Below are 13893 nucleotides of genomic sequence, written 5' to 3' on the forward strand. Positions count from 1 at the left end.
AAATGTTGGCATCATATATAATTATGTTCTTAACAACATATATAATGTATTAGTTAAAATATTATTTGTTCGTTAACGGATTTGTTAAATACAAAGGATAATATGCATAACATTTTAATTTTTGTAAAGGACAAATAAAAAATGCTTTAGTCTTTATATTTATGTCGAAAGCAAAACAGAAAATGCGAAAACCATTTATTTTTTCACAAGACAAATCGAAAAATGTTGTAGCCAAAATGTTTGTGTTTGTTTGCCTATGTAAAATGCAAAAGAAAAAAATGCGAAATATTTTGGCAAAACAATGTCTAAGCAAAAACGAATTTGTTCAAAAATTTACAAATTGTTGAGACAAACTAAGATTTGTTCAGAAATTTACAAAATTGTCGAGAGCAAACCAAGAATTGTTCAGAAATGTTCAGAACGCTGATTTGGGCGGAAAATTTCATTTTGGAGGGTAAAATTGTATTTTTACCTACTGGGTTTTTTCCTCATTATTATTTAGTATTAGGCCTGATTCTCTTTAACTTCCCCATTTTGGGCCTTATAATTACCGGCCCTTCGTAAGTTTGCGAAAAATGTGTAATTTTATTTATGTATGGAACTAGGGCTGGGAATCGGGCGGGCGCGGACGGGCTCGGACAACAATGAGCCGGGCTCGGGCGGATCGGGCTCGAATAAGTCGAGCCCGTGGTAGGGAGTCGGGCGGATCGGGCCGGACCAAAAACACCATATTGGTGCCCGTAGCCCGGCTGCCCGAGCGGGTTCCAACGGGCTCGGGTCGGACGGGCTCGGGTTCTTTTATTATATCCAAAAAAATAAATTTATCTTTTACATATTTATATTTATTTTATATAAATAAATAAAATTTTATATAAAAACAAATAGTTACTCAATACCCAACCACTTTGTGTGAGGAAAGTGAAAGAGATACTTTAGGTAATTGAGAAGATAGATATAAATAACTCTTCTCCAAGTACTTTTTCTCTTGTCCCAAAGGTGTGGGACTAAAACATGATCCATCACAAAACAAGAATTGAAGATCACTTTTTTTGCCTCCATTCATCTATTTAGTCCCACACCTCTCATATCCTCTCATATTTTCATCTATTTATTCCCACACCTCTCTACTTCATTGTTCCAACATGTTAGGACTTGAATCACTCTCACCACCATCATCTTTCTTATTTTTCTATAAATCTTCAACCATATGCTATAATTCTAGGACAATAAGAGTTGGGATTAAATAGCTAGTTTTTTTTGTTGAACTAAGCTAGTTTTTTAGTGGAATATTATTATCTCTCACATTTTATGGTGATGTTTCCCTTCTACCTACCCTTTGTTTAAGAAATAAGACATTCTTTTTTTTCGAATAATTTACTTGGGAATAAAAATTAAAACCCTAGCTAGTATAATTCAATAGAAGTTCGCCTATTTGTCGGTTATCTCTAAAACAAATATATATATATGTCCTCTTTCTTGATCTATATATTAAAGATGAACAATTGAACAAGTCGATTTAATTTGGTGGGGAAGTTTTCCTTGGCTTTCTCTATAATACAAGTGGGGTGTGAGAGTTGGTTGTATTGTTTTTCAAGAAATAAAAAGGCCAAACTGCAGAAATTTCAGTCTTCAACACTAATACCTCAGTTCATCAAAATCAAAACAGTAGCTTCCAACAAGTTGCTTGCAGATGAAATCTAACTCTTCAAATTAAATAATTAAAACAAAGTATTTAACTAGTTCTCTCAGTAGAAAAATGATAAGCTTGTTGAGAGATCTATCCTTCAATTTGCTCTCTGAGCCTACGGATCGTGCTCCTTACTGTGACTGCTGCGGCAGTGTTCAAGGTGTAAGCACCACCAGCTTTAACTTTGCCGCAATCTTTGCATCCCCAAATTCCAACAGCCTTCCTCTTCACGGCATACTTGCCACAAAACTCGCAGAAGTATTTGGCATGTTGGGAGACTTCCATCTTCTTGATTTGCTTCCTCAATGAAGCACCATATCTGGTACCATATTTACCGACAATGCCAGCCTTCTTTGTTCTCTTAGTCATGGTAAGAAACGGACGGCTAGCTTAGGGTTTCTGGGAGAAGAGATACGTTCTGTCCTTTGAATTTCTGCCTCGAGTTGGTTGTATTGTTTATGATCGTGTGGATGGACTTTTCATTGGGTTTCTTTGTCTCTATCAATTCCTAATATATAAATTTGTTCACATTTTTCTTTATACTAAACTTGTTAAGTTTGGCGGGTGTTCCTTGTGGAGGAATAATCCCATGTCTAAATTTCCAATAACTATATGTATAGATGAATCCACATGGTATTTTTGCCATGGGAAAGACCATGTCATTTAGAGTTGTCATGTGGAACTCCTCAATTTCAACCTAATGCTCAGCTTAATTTAGATTGGGGGCTCAATGATTAACTGAGGTTTGAAATTAGGTACAGATGTAGTGATACTATCTTCTCACCAATTTTGAAATCAAGTACAAATGTAATGGTGCCATCTTCCTCCCAGTTTTGATCACATTCTCTTGCGGGTGAGACAAATGATGGTGGGGGAGTTGAGATAAAATAGACTTTGTATTGAGTGAACCTTATTTTCTATTTAATAAGAGTCTCAAATACATGTTCTAACTGTAAATAGGTGATGTGGGACTAATAAAATTAAGAGACTTTTGTTGTTTTCTTTGGAGACTTAGTCCCACATTGAACATCTAAAGAAGAATTCATATGGGGTTGTGATTATATGAATCAAACCACACTTCTTGGATTGCAAGCAAGTTAGACCTATTTAGTCCCACATTGTTGGGGGTGAAGATGAAGGAGAAAAGGAAATGGTTATATATAACCTCTTAAACACTCTACAATACAAGCCTCTTCAAGGCCAAAATTTATGTAAGTTCCATCTCTTAAGTCCCTCACTATTGGGTCAAAGATATGGGAGTAAGGCTCTTTGATGGCCAAAAGATTTTACCCCTTGGAGTAGTTTGAAACATAATCTTTATATGTTTGATCGGGCGGGTTTCGGGCATCACAACTCGGGCGGGTATATCGGGCGGGTTTCGGACATCGGAATTCGGGCGGGTATATCGGACGGGTATAACGGGCCGGGACTCGGATTTGAGGTTATGTCCGAATCCCGGCCCTATAAGCCCGATTCATCGGGCCGGGTTAGCCCGGCTCGGGTTGGCTGCGGGCAGCGGTCTCTAACGGTCTGGGCCGAACGGGCCGGACCCCGGGGTCTCGGACCGTTTTCCCAGCCCTATATGGAACTCATTGTAACATAATTACTCCTACTGTTTTTTCAAAGAGGCGGCCAAAATATTGGAAGACGTGTCCCGGGGTTATTGACGAGGTCTTGTCGTAAATTTAATACTATTGGATAGGATTGGATGAGTTTGGAATTGACGGCGCGGTCTTCGATTTGACTCAGCTGACATAGTATACGTGTTCAGAGGTCAACGTTTCTCATCTTGGGATCTTAATAATATTTGATTTTAATAATAATAATTAGTTGGTAGATATTGTAAGATACTTGCACGTGCCGCACATGCAAAAGTAAAGAATGAGATCTTTCAGACAATATCCAATCGTCCTTTATTGTACCACTTGTGATTTACTAGTAAATAGGATTCTATCTTGGAAAGTAATAGTCACCCACTACTCTCAAGTCTTAAGGGTCAAGTCTTACCCACCCACTTTGTTTCAGACTTCAAAGATTGGTGAATTGGGAGGAAGTGAGGGTCCATCAACTTCGTAGAAATGGAGTATCATTTTTGGATAGAGAAACAAAAGAAGATTTCAGACGGACTCTTCACGGGGCTTCTTGTAATTGAAGTTTCCAATCTTTCCAATCCACTTCTGAATTCTTCTCTAATTTTCGCTAATGGTTTTCTTATTTTTATTTTTTGTTATTATTCTCGAAACATATAGGTGAGCATTATTCTGGAAACACGTAGGTAACTAGTGTAAATTTCAACATTTTATTTTGTTTATGAACTGACTAGCAAAAAATTGTCATGTCACAATTTTAGTTGATTCTCTATTATAATATGTCTCCAGACAAAATTGAGAGAGAAAAATATAATTGTTTTCTTTTTTCAATGTTGCTCAACCACATATACGTTTCAGGATCTTGGTCGAGAAGAGGAACATAGTTGAAAAGATTACCACCCAATTATATTTTCAATTTGAGTTTTTTAACTGAATATACAATGGTTTCAACATTTTCTTTTCAAATTACGAATATTTTTACGGAAAGAGAACAAAATTTTTGGTGATATTTTTTTTGAGTTTGAGGCAAAATCAACCCGTTTTAACCAAATTTATCCGTAAAAAAGAAACCAAAATTTAAATTCATTGTCATCTTGGGAAGTTAGGTCACTTGCCTATTAACTCATAATTGATACGTTCTTTTAACCAATAGTAGAAAATGACCAATTTCTCACCATTAAGTATTCATATCTTATTGAAGTATTAATGTTATTGTAATGTATTTCGTAGTCACTCAAAAAACATCTACTTAACTAAAATTATGGAGTTACAACATTATATCTAGTTAATTATGGTCTAATTTGATTAGGTGTTTGTCTTTGCCCTTTAACTCAAAAAAGTTATCAAACTAGCTCTAAATTCAATCACCTAGAAACGGGTCTTTGCTACTTTACCAAGACATGTCAAACAAATACAAATTATGATTGCCGCCTTTGGTCATTCTTTTTAAACAACATATAAAATGAGATGAAATTCTATATACACACAATTGTATGAATATCTTTTATTTTTGACTGTCCGTAAATCTTTTAAACAGGCTTAAGTTAAATAAACCTGGTTATTTGTGCGACTTTAACGACTTATTTATCTAAGTTAGTTAATATTGTTTTTATAGTCTTAATATTACATGCCTAAAATCAAATCTACATTATCATACTCAAATAAATCTTAAATCAATCCAAATGAGTCAGTTAGATTTGTAAAAGCTAGGAGTCATACTTGACAAACAATTTGAAAATCTAATTCGAGTGGACCCAGATTTCGATGAGAATTTTTAGCTTTTGTGTTGATTCAACATGACTTTAATTATTGTTTTAAACTTAAAATTTTGTATTTTCAATAAGAACACATTGTGTATAAATTCATGTTTTTGTAGACAATTGTTATTTTCTAAGTCACAACAACTTCATAACTCATAAACTCCTAGGGTTGTTACCTTTCTACTTTTGATAGATGGTTGGACGGCTTATGTTACAAACATAAAAATTAGAATTAAGAGTATAAACTTTAACTCGTATTTTTAAGTTTTCAACCCTATCGTTGTAACTTTATCTTCTTATCTATCAACTCATGAATCATAAATAATACAATATTTATGGTGGTCTTATTTTCCTGGAGGTTGAAACTTTCCCTCATTTCCCATGTGCCCTACTATTGGTCTACCTTTTTTTTGTCTATAACCCTATCCTTATTTAAATCTTTCACGAAACAAAAACATAAGATGGTCCACTTGTTCTTAACTTATTTATGGTAAATATTATTTATTCTTATATTTTCATTGGAACAGATCTTTTATGGTTGATTTGAATATGCATATATACTTGTGACATCTTCATATATTATCTTGCTCAGGAATAATCAAGCTCGACTTAGAAAAGATTTGCAAGTTGATTTTCCATTTTAACTTTTATTTTGTGGACAAAAAATATATTACATAATATATTAATATTCAAATTATATTGGAAAATTGTAGATAAATCTTCTATAGCTAAGAATGTAATATGGATGATGTAATATGTTAAACATTCCATTTCATTGTTTTTGTCCTTCTTAATTATATGTCTAACCCACAAAGTTATTTCACGAGAAAATCTTATAATCTATTTTAAACTTGGTTTTGATAAACTTAATGACTACTAATAGAAGGCGAATAGCCAATAACTGGTAGTCCAGTTGGTTAGTGCATTGCTCTGTAATGTAGAGGTCCTAAGTTCGATCCCTAAAAGTACATATCCGGAAAATATTGAACTTGGATAATTATAGTATAAATAATGTAATAAATTTGTCAGGATACTCCACATAATTTAATATATTACATCCTTCTGATATATCAAGGCACGTAGTTGATCTCAAAAAAAGAAAACTAGAAGGTGAAGACAAGGCAAATTTCAAATCTACTAATGTGAAAACTTAATCTAAATATCAAGTTCGACGATCAAATCATGCATCGCTTAGTAATTTATCGAACCACTTTAGAAATTAGATGGTATATGTCAAATGTAAATACAACAAGGTCTACGAAATACTTGTTAAAGTAAATTATTTCATTAAACAACTACAGATATGAGTCGAATAATCGAGCTATTATACATTGTCCCTCACATATATGAAGGAACCGCAAAGATAACAAATATGCATACGGCTTTGGGACATCCGAAATAGTTTCCAGAAATAATAGTTTGGTCAATTAAGATTGATTTAGGGAGCAACCATACCTTTAGTCAAAAAATGCACTTGATTGTAATTTTCATTTTAACCTCACCTACACCACCACAACTTCCAAAGTTGGTGGTCGGTGCTCGAAAGTGGCGATGCTAGATGATCCAAAAAATGCTCATGAGTTGACTACAGTCAATAAGTCAAGAAAAGACCAAAAGTCCAACGGGTCAACCTGTATCAAGTCAATAGAGAGGTTGAATCCGAGTCGGTTAGGATCTCGATACTGAATCGTATCAAAGATCTCAGTCGGTGAGGATCTTAAGTATATATTAAACTTGGGTTGTAAGAGTCACGCAAGGAGGAAGCTTCTCCTAAAGAATCCACAAGATCGAAAACACGATATATCAATTATCCTTAAACTAAGTACATAACTTCTAAATATCAAAGATACGGGATAATCTGAAAAAAAAAAATCTAATTTCTTCAGACTACGAAATAGTAATTTCAATCCAGCACGGTGAATCTCGGTCGCCTCATTAACCCTGACTATCTAAAGTAGGTCAGGGAAGCCTCTAAAAGATAATCAAATCGTCTCAAAGCAGAAAGAACACAACGAGTAAGTCACAACTCCATAAACTCGGGTTCATCCAATAATCAATATTTTAATTACAACGACAATCTTACCGTCTTGAATGTTCGATAAATTTTCGAGTTCCTTGTAGGTTTTGTCCCCTAAATCGAGAGGAATAAAGCGGGAATTAACCTAAGAGTCTCAACGTTTAGACTGATTCTAAAAAGATAAATTTTGACATTAGCAATGATAAGAGGAAGTTGTGGTGGTGGTCGAAAGTCTTGGTGGTGATGGACAGAAGTTGTAGTGGTGATGGACAGAAGTTGTAGTGGTGAAAATGAAGTGAAAATTAGACGGTAAAATATAATTAAATTTACTTTCGCTAAAAATGTGGATAACCCCTAAGTCGATTTTGATTGACCTAAGTTAGTGTTATCCACTATTTTAGATGCCTAAAGCCGCAACCATAAACATACATAATAAATTTATGTCTTACCATATGGTAGCAAGAGGGGCCAATGACACACTAAGTTTCGTAAAGCTGCGACTTTGCGGCGTCGAGAAAAGTCTCTGGAAAATAATGACTTTGATCAATTAGATTTGGAGGGAACTTCTTATTTGAGTCAGAAAATTGACTTTTTTTGCTTTCTGCCCCCTAACATTCGTTTCCCTCTCTCTCTGTCTCTATCTATATCCCACTTTCCTTCTCGTTCTCGCCCTCTCTCTTGCTCGTTCTCTCTTTCTCTCTCTCTTTATATATATATATATATATCATATTCCTCCTCTCTATATTTCTCCATCCTACCACTCTCTCACTTTCTCCCTCATTTTTTCTTTTGTATTTATTTTTCTCTCTCCCACACACAATTTTGGCGAACGAAAATGTTTCCATCGTCAGAATCAGACCTAGAGGAGGGTTTCACAGGTTGCCAACCACAAAATGTTTCATATCAACCAACCACAAAAGTCTAAGACCCTCAAGGACTAGTTCTAGCAAGGGAACACTTCCCTTCGCCATACCTGTGAGAGAAATAGAGAATGAGTAGAAAAGAATGATACAAGAGATAAAGCAAGATAAAACTTCTTGATCGAAGAAGTCTTTATTATGGTCGGTGGCCAAAAATGGTAGGAGATAGTGGGAGAGAACGAGTAGATAGAGACATAGATATAAGGAGAAAGAAGATGATAAAAGGAGAAAGACAAAGAAAAGAAGGGAGAGAGAAGAGTTGGTAATGATAGTTGGTGGTCAAAACTGGTGGTGATGGTGGAACGTTGTGGTGGCGCAGTGGCGTGGCTGATTATTTGGAGGCCCGGTGCGAAGTTTTAATCGGGGCCCTTTATATCGCAATAAGCCAATAAAATATAGCATACACCCAAAACTATAAACATTAAATATAAATGCATCCATACAACAAATTAAACATATAATTACAGAATTTTCATTAACAATAGACATTAATTATTTTTGCTTAAAGATTAATAGAAAAACAAAAAAAAAACATTAATTTTGTAAAGAAAATTTTGAACCTAATAAATCAAAAGAGTGAAAGAGAAAGAAAGATAAGAGAAAGGAAATGAAGAAAATTTGAAACTAGGTCATCTAGAGTGCGGAACCAACTTGCTTACTTTTTTTTGTTAAGGAAACCAACTTGCTTACTAACTATTTAGAAGTTATTGGTTGGGGGGCCTACGAAATAATATCAAATAATATCATTGCCCTTAAAACATCATCGAAATGAGCTCCTCCTTGCCTCATAAAAGAAAAGAAAAAAAATGGCTTAGAGGTCTCGAACCCAGGACCTGTGTGTTCCTAAGCAAGGAACGGACCAACCGAGCCAAATCGATTTGATGTTACATGACCGCTGGCTTATGTTTAAACCTACTGCTATGTATTAACTTTTCAGAAAAGGGGCCCCTTGGGTGAGGGAGGCCCGGTGCGACCGCACCTCCTGCACCCCCTCACCCACGCCCCTGTGGTGGCGGTCGAAAGATGTGATAGAAGAGAAGCAAAGATAAAGATTAAAAGACAAAATACAACTTCTTGATTGACCAAGTCTTTATTATTCGAAGACTTCTGCAGATGAACCAATACCCATTGCCTTTGGTAGTCCTCCATCATCACATAGACCCGAACCAAATGAATATCCATTTTATGACCCGAATAACAATGAAATGTAAACAATAAACCAGACAAATATTTCCCTAGCACCCGGGAGCATACGATGTCAGTAATCCCACAAAATCCCAAAAGAAAAATAGCATCATGTTATAAAATAATGGAGGTTCCCCCAATCCCAACCCATATATATTTATGATATATGGTGGAATTGACAACACAATGAGAGAGAGATAGAGAGAGATCTATTTATTTCTAGAGAGAGAGAGAGAAAGTGGATTTGCGAATCAGAAGAAAGTTGATTTGAGAATCTCGAGTTGTTTAAAATAAAAGTAGATATCAGATTTTCTTTGACAGACCAAAAGATTGAGATATGATTATTACGAGACAACAGATATACTACTAGTACTACTACTACTATTAACTTTCAATAGTCTCTCTATATATAAATTTCATAACTTGGATCTTCATTTTCATCACTACCCATTATTCAAAATCACTTTAAATCCATTATTCAAAATCATATTTAGAAACCAGAGTTAATGGAGAAAGCTCAAGTTTTAATTCCTTCCCCTGTTCTTATTGATGATTCTCATCAACAACAAATTCATGTTCTTGCTGTTGATGATAGTCTTGTTGATCGAAAAGTTATTGAGAGATTACTCAAAATCTCTTCTTGTAAAGGTTAGTTCTTTGATTTTTTTCAACTTTGATTTTGTTTTTCTTCTTCTTCTTCTTTTTCTTCTCTGTTTACTCTGTTTTTCTGAATCTAACTTGGGTATTCATTTTCTCTTTCTATAGTTACTGCTGTTGACAGTGGATGGAGAGCTCTTCAATACCTTGGTCTTGATGGAGAAAAGAATCCAGCTGAATCAAATGTAAGCAAACAAAAAAAACCCTAAAAATCTTGATTAGTTATTGAAACAAGATCATTTTTTTCTGGGTATTCTTGTTCTGATAATTATCAAAACTTACAATTTTCAGGATTTAAAGGTAAATCTGATCATCACTGATTACTGGATGCCTGGAATGACTGGTTATGAACTTCTTAAGAAAATCAAGGTGCCATTTTTTTTTCATCTCTTTTCCATTAAAACTAGAAATTTTTCTCTTTTTTTTTTTCTTGAGATTTAAAGATTTGGGTTTTGATTTTGTTTGATTTTGAATAGGAATCTTCAACATTTAAGGAAATACCAGTTGTGATTATGTCATCTGAGAACGTTTTGCCTCGAATTAACAGGTAATTTCATTAACCCCTTTTGGATTAAATTGAGTTGTTTTGGGCCGTTGATTATTTGAATGTAATTGTTTTTTAGCCGTTGATTTGACTCTTAGGTTTTGGTTGATTTGAAATTTAGGTGTTTGGAGGAAGGAGCTGAGGATTTTATTGTGAAGCCAGTTAAATTGTCGGATGTTAAAAGGTTGAAAGATAACATTAAAAGGGAAGAGAAACGAGATGATGATGATGTTCATCACCATCATCATGATCATCACCATGATGATGATCATCATGATCAAGCAAGAGGGCAGAAAAGGAAGTTGAATGAGGTAGAAACCCAAGATGGACATTATGATGAGGATCATCATGATGATGGTGATACATTGGTGTCATTGCCATCATCATCACCATCTTCGTCACCGTTGGATTCTCGAAGGCAAAAGACCACAAATGAGACTGTTTAAGACGACATGGATTTAGGGTTTTGAGCTTTTGTGGGATGGGGATGGGGGGGTTATTTTGATATGGAACTTAGAGCCCAAGGATGGGCAAAGTATATATTTGAAATATTTGTTTCTTAATTTACATGACAATTGACACTATTCCAACCTTTGTTGTGAGAAGTTTGTTTAATATTTCTTTCTGGTTTTCCTTAATTTTCTCAAGCCAACTCTCACCTTGCTGTATCACTATAACAAATTTTGGAGCTGCTTTGGGCAACTAAAATATTCTAAGAGATTAAACAATTGGTCAACTAAATTGGATTTTAGGGTAACTTCATTTTGAGTCCAAAAATCTATTGAAAGTGGTAATGTTTGTTGTTTGAAGTAGTCCCAAGTGTTGGTGTTAGTAGTGGTAGTGTCGAAAGTAGTGGTGGTCTGAAGTAGTCATGAGTGGAGGTGATGGCAGTGTCGAAAGTGGTGGTGGTCTGAAGTAGTCATGAGTGGAGGTGGTGGCGGTGTCGGAAGTGGTGGTGGTCTGAAGTAGTCATGAGTGCAGGTGGTGGTAGTGTCGGAAGTGGTGGTGGTCATAGGTGAGGTAGAAGATGAAGTTTAGTGGGCAAGAAAAATACTAACAATTACTATTTTGGAACTAAGGTTGTCCTCTACGTCAAATCTAATTTAAAGTCTCTATTTCCCACTCTTTTTTAGATGCTTTAAAGCCGCAACCTAATTTATACCTGTAGTTCCGTCGGATAACTAATATTGAGTCCACTCCATCACAGTAACATGGTGTAAACTTTAATAGGACGTTCAGATTCTTTATCACCTTCTCTTTCAGGAAGAAATGGCAAAATATATGCGATTGTCCCGCTTTCGAAGTGGGAAGTTACTTCGGGCCAGCCAGCAAGGGCAACTTGTTCACCTTGAACATAAAGGTACGTGAATCTCATTTCTTCGCCTCGGTAGTAAAAGAAAAAAAAATTGTAACAGAAGTCTTCCCACAACAAGATCACTCAGTTGGAAGGACACCCAAAGTTACCGACCGAGAAAGAACAAAAAACACTGTTTTGAACTTTTATCTGGTAACACACGAGGTTTTACGCCAATTTCATGTCAAGAATTGGGTGGCTTTATTACTGCAGCGGCGAGAAATCGCTTACTCTATGATTGTCTAGCTTGATTATTTTGTGATGTTGGTTCCAAATCCACCAAATAATGGTGTCAATCGGACTGGCTTGGCCCAACAGGTATTGTCTAGCTTGATTATTTAACCTAACTGTGCGCCTCTGCTTTCTTAGTTACTCCTGGTGCCTATAAAATTACTTTATGGGCTGTTGGCTATGAGCGCTCACCGCTCAATATGTCTGGTAAATGAGAATGTTAGAAGCACCACACTCAGAAATTTACTCTTTCTCAATTGCAATCCCATATGAATAGTTCACCAATTTGATTCGTCTGAAGCCGGCTTGTTTTAATACGACTTGTCTGAATCTTAATCATCCAGTGTCTAACTTATTTCAATAAGCTGCACACTAGTCACGTTGGCTTCGTTTTACACACACACACACACACACGTGTATATATATATATATATATATATATATATATATATATATATATATATATATATATATATTTTTGGAAGTCGACTACGATCAACGTATGTCGTTACATATGACATTGAGACATCAAAGGTGTGATAAGCTCGATAACCGCCCACTCAAACTCTAAACAGAACCGGGCCTATAGCCCAACTACATTATTTATATCCTAATAATCCCAATTCAAATAAACTAAAGATTCCACCTTCTTTAGGATTCGGACCTGAGACCTCCAAGGCTTTCTGGAGTTTATGTCAACACCTTAGAACCACTTGAGCTAACAACTGTTGACATTTGAATATATATTACGTCGACCCAATAGTTCAAAAAACCAGTCCGAGTCAACTACTCATACAATTTGGATGCACAAGTCAAACAAAAATAATCACTATGAAATCAACTCAAATCAGACGACTCGGATATGAATTGGATAAGAAACAAACACTAGATGAGAAATAAGATAGACTCGAGTCACTCGAACTTGCCGGTTAACCACAATTGTAGTTTGTGAGATTTCCAAGATGCAGACTACTCATTAATGAAGAAGCTCCCCTCAGCCCCATGCCCCCATTTCAAGGTCGGTGGCACACTATGTCACACATTGTCCTTTATATGATTTTTTTTGTCAAATTTCTTCAATGCTTTCAAGTTTCTTAATGGAAAAGTTTGTGTTTTGTTCTTTAATTAGGGATTCCTTTTAAGGAGTCTTTCGCGGTAGATTCTAATATGTTCACTTTTAATAGTGTAGGTGGAATCCGATCTTTAAATGTCACGAACATAATCATCTATTTATCTCCTACATTTGTAAATGGTTGACTTTTTTGCTTTACGCGTTTACATGATGACAACTAGGGTTTGACTTCGGGTATTGTTCAAGAACTGAGATAATTGTGTATTTGACTCTCATTAGGTTTTGTCATTCTAAGTTAGGTAAATCTATTGCAACAAAAAAAGAAAAAAAATGTTAGGTAAATCTAACATTTTAGGTAAATATAACTACTTTGGAATTTAAAAATCATTTCCTATTTTATTTATTTATATGTCATCTATATAGCATTGGGAAAGCTGGAGGAGCGTCCATTAACAGATGAGTCACAATCATTGAAGTAATTTTTTTACAAGCTACTGTAATTATCGATAAGGTGATGGGAAGAATGATATACATATTGTAAAAGTACAACCTAAAAGATGACTCAGTTCATCGACTCAGTTGCCATTCGTGCTAGCTACTCCATATTCTTCTAGTTTTTCTAGTCCTATTGTGCTATAGTAACATAAAATAAAAACTCTGTAAACCCCAATACACCACAATAAACATAAAAAACAACAAAAGGAGCTCATTCAAACCTTGTTCAACTAAACTAACATAGTGGACAAAGTAAACCTACAAATCCACCCAACTCCAAACTTTCAAAACTAAACCCTAACACCCCTCAAAATTACAAAAAAACCAATCATCATCAAACTCATCCATTAACTTTAATAAGGTTAACTTGGTCATTTCAGTA

General features: G+C 35.2%; 2 protein-coding genes across 2 annotated transcripts; one reads left to right on the top strand and one right to left on the bottom strand.

The window, feature by feature from the left end:
* Window positions 1–1612: 1612 nt before the first annotated feature.
* Window positions 1613–2121, bottom strand: LOC147542908 (large ribosomal subunit protein eL43z). The gene has a single exon (XM_086637505.1). The coding sequence runs from the start codon at window positions 2054–2056 to the stop codon at window positions 1778–1780; it is 279 nt and encodes a 92-aa protein (XP_086493631.1). The 5' UTR covers window positions 2057–2121; the 3' UTR covers window positions 1613–1777.
* Window positions 2122–9307: 7186 nt separating this feature from the next.
* LOC147542909 (two-component response regulator ARR5-like) lies at window positions 9308–10949 on the top strand. Its single transcript, XM_086637624.1, has 5 exons — window positions 9308–9806; window positions 9924–10000; window positions 10107–10184; window positions 10292–10362; window positions 10481–10949. Exons 1-5 carry the CDS (start codon window positions 9665–9667, stop codon window positions 10803–10805), a joined length of 693 nt encoding a protein of 230 aa, XP_086493750.1. The 5' UTR covers window positions 9308–9664; the 3' UTR covers window positions 10806–10949.
* Window positions 10950–13893: the final 2944 nt, after the last annotated feature.

Source organism: Eschscholzia californica, unplaced genomic scaffold (genome assembly GCF_041429995.1).
Source record: "Eschscholzia californica isolate CP2 unplaced genomic scaffold, dmEscCali1.0.p SCAF_4, whole genome shotgun sequence".
Classification (NCBI taxonomy): Eukaryota; Viridiplantae; Streptophyta; class Magnoliopsida; order Ranunculales; family Papaveraceae; genus Eschscholzia; species Eschscholzia californica.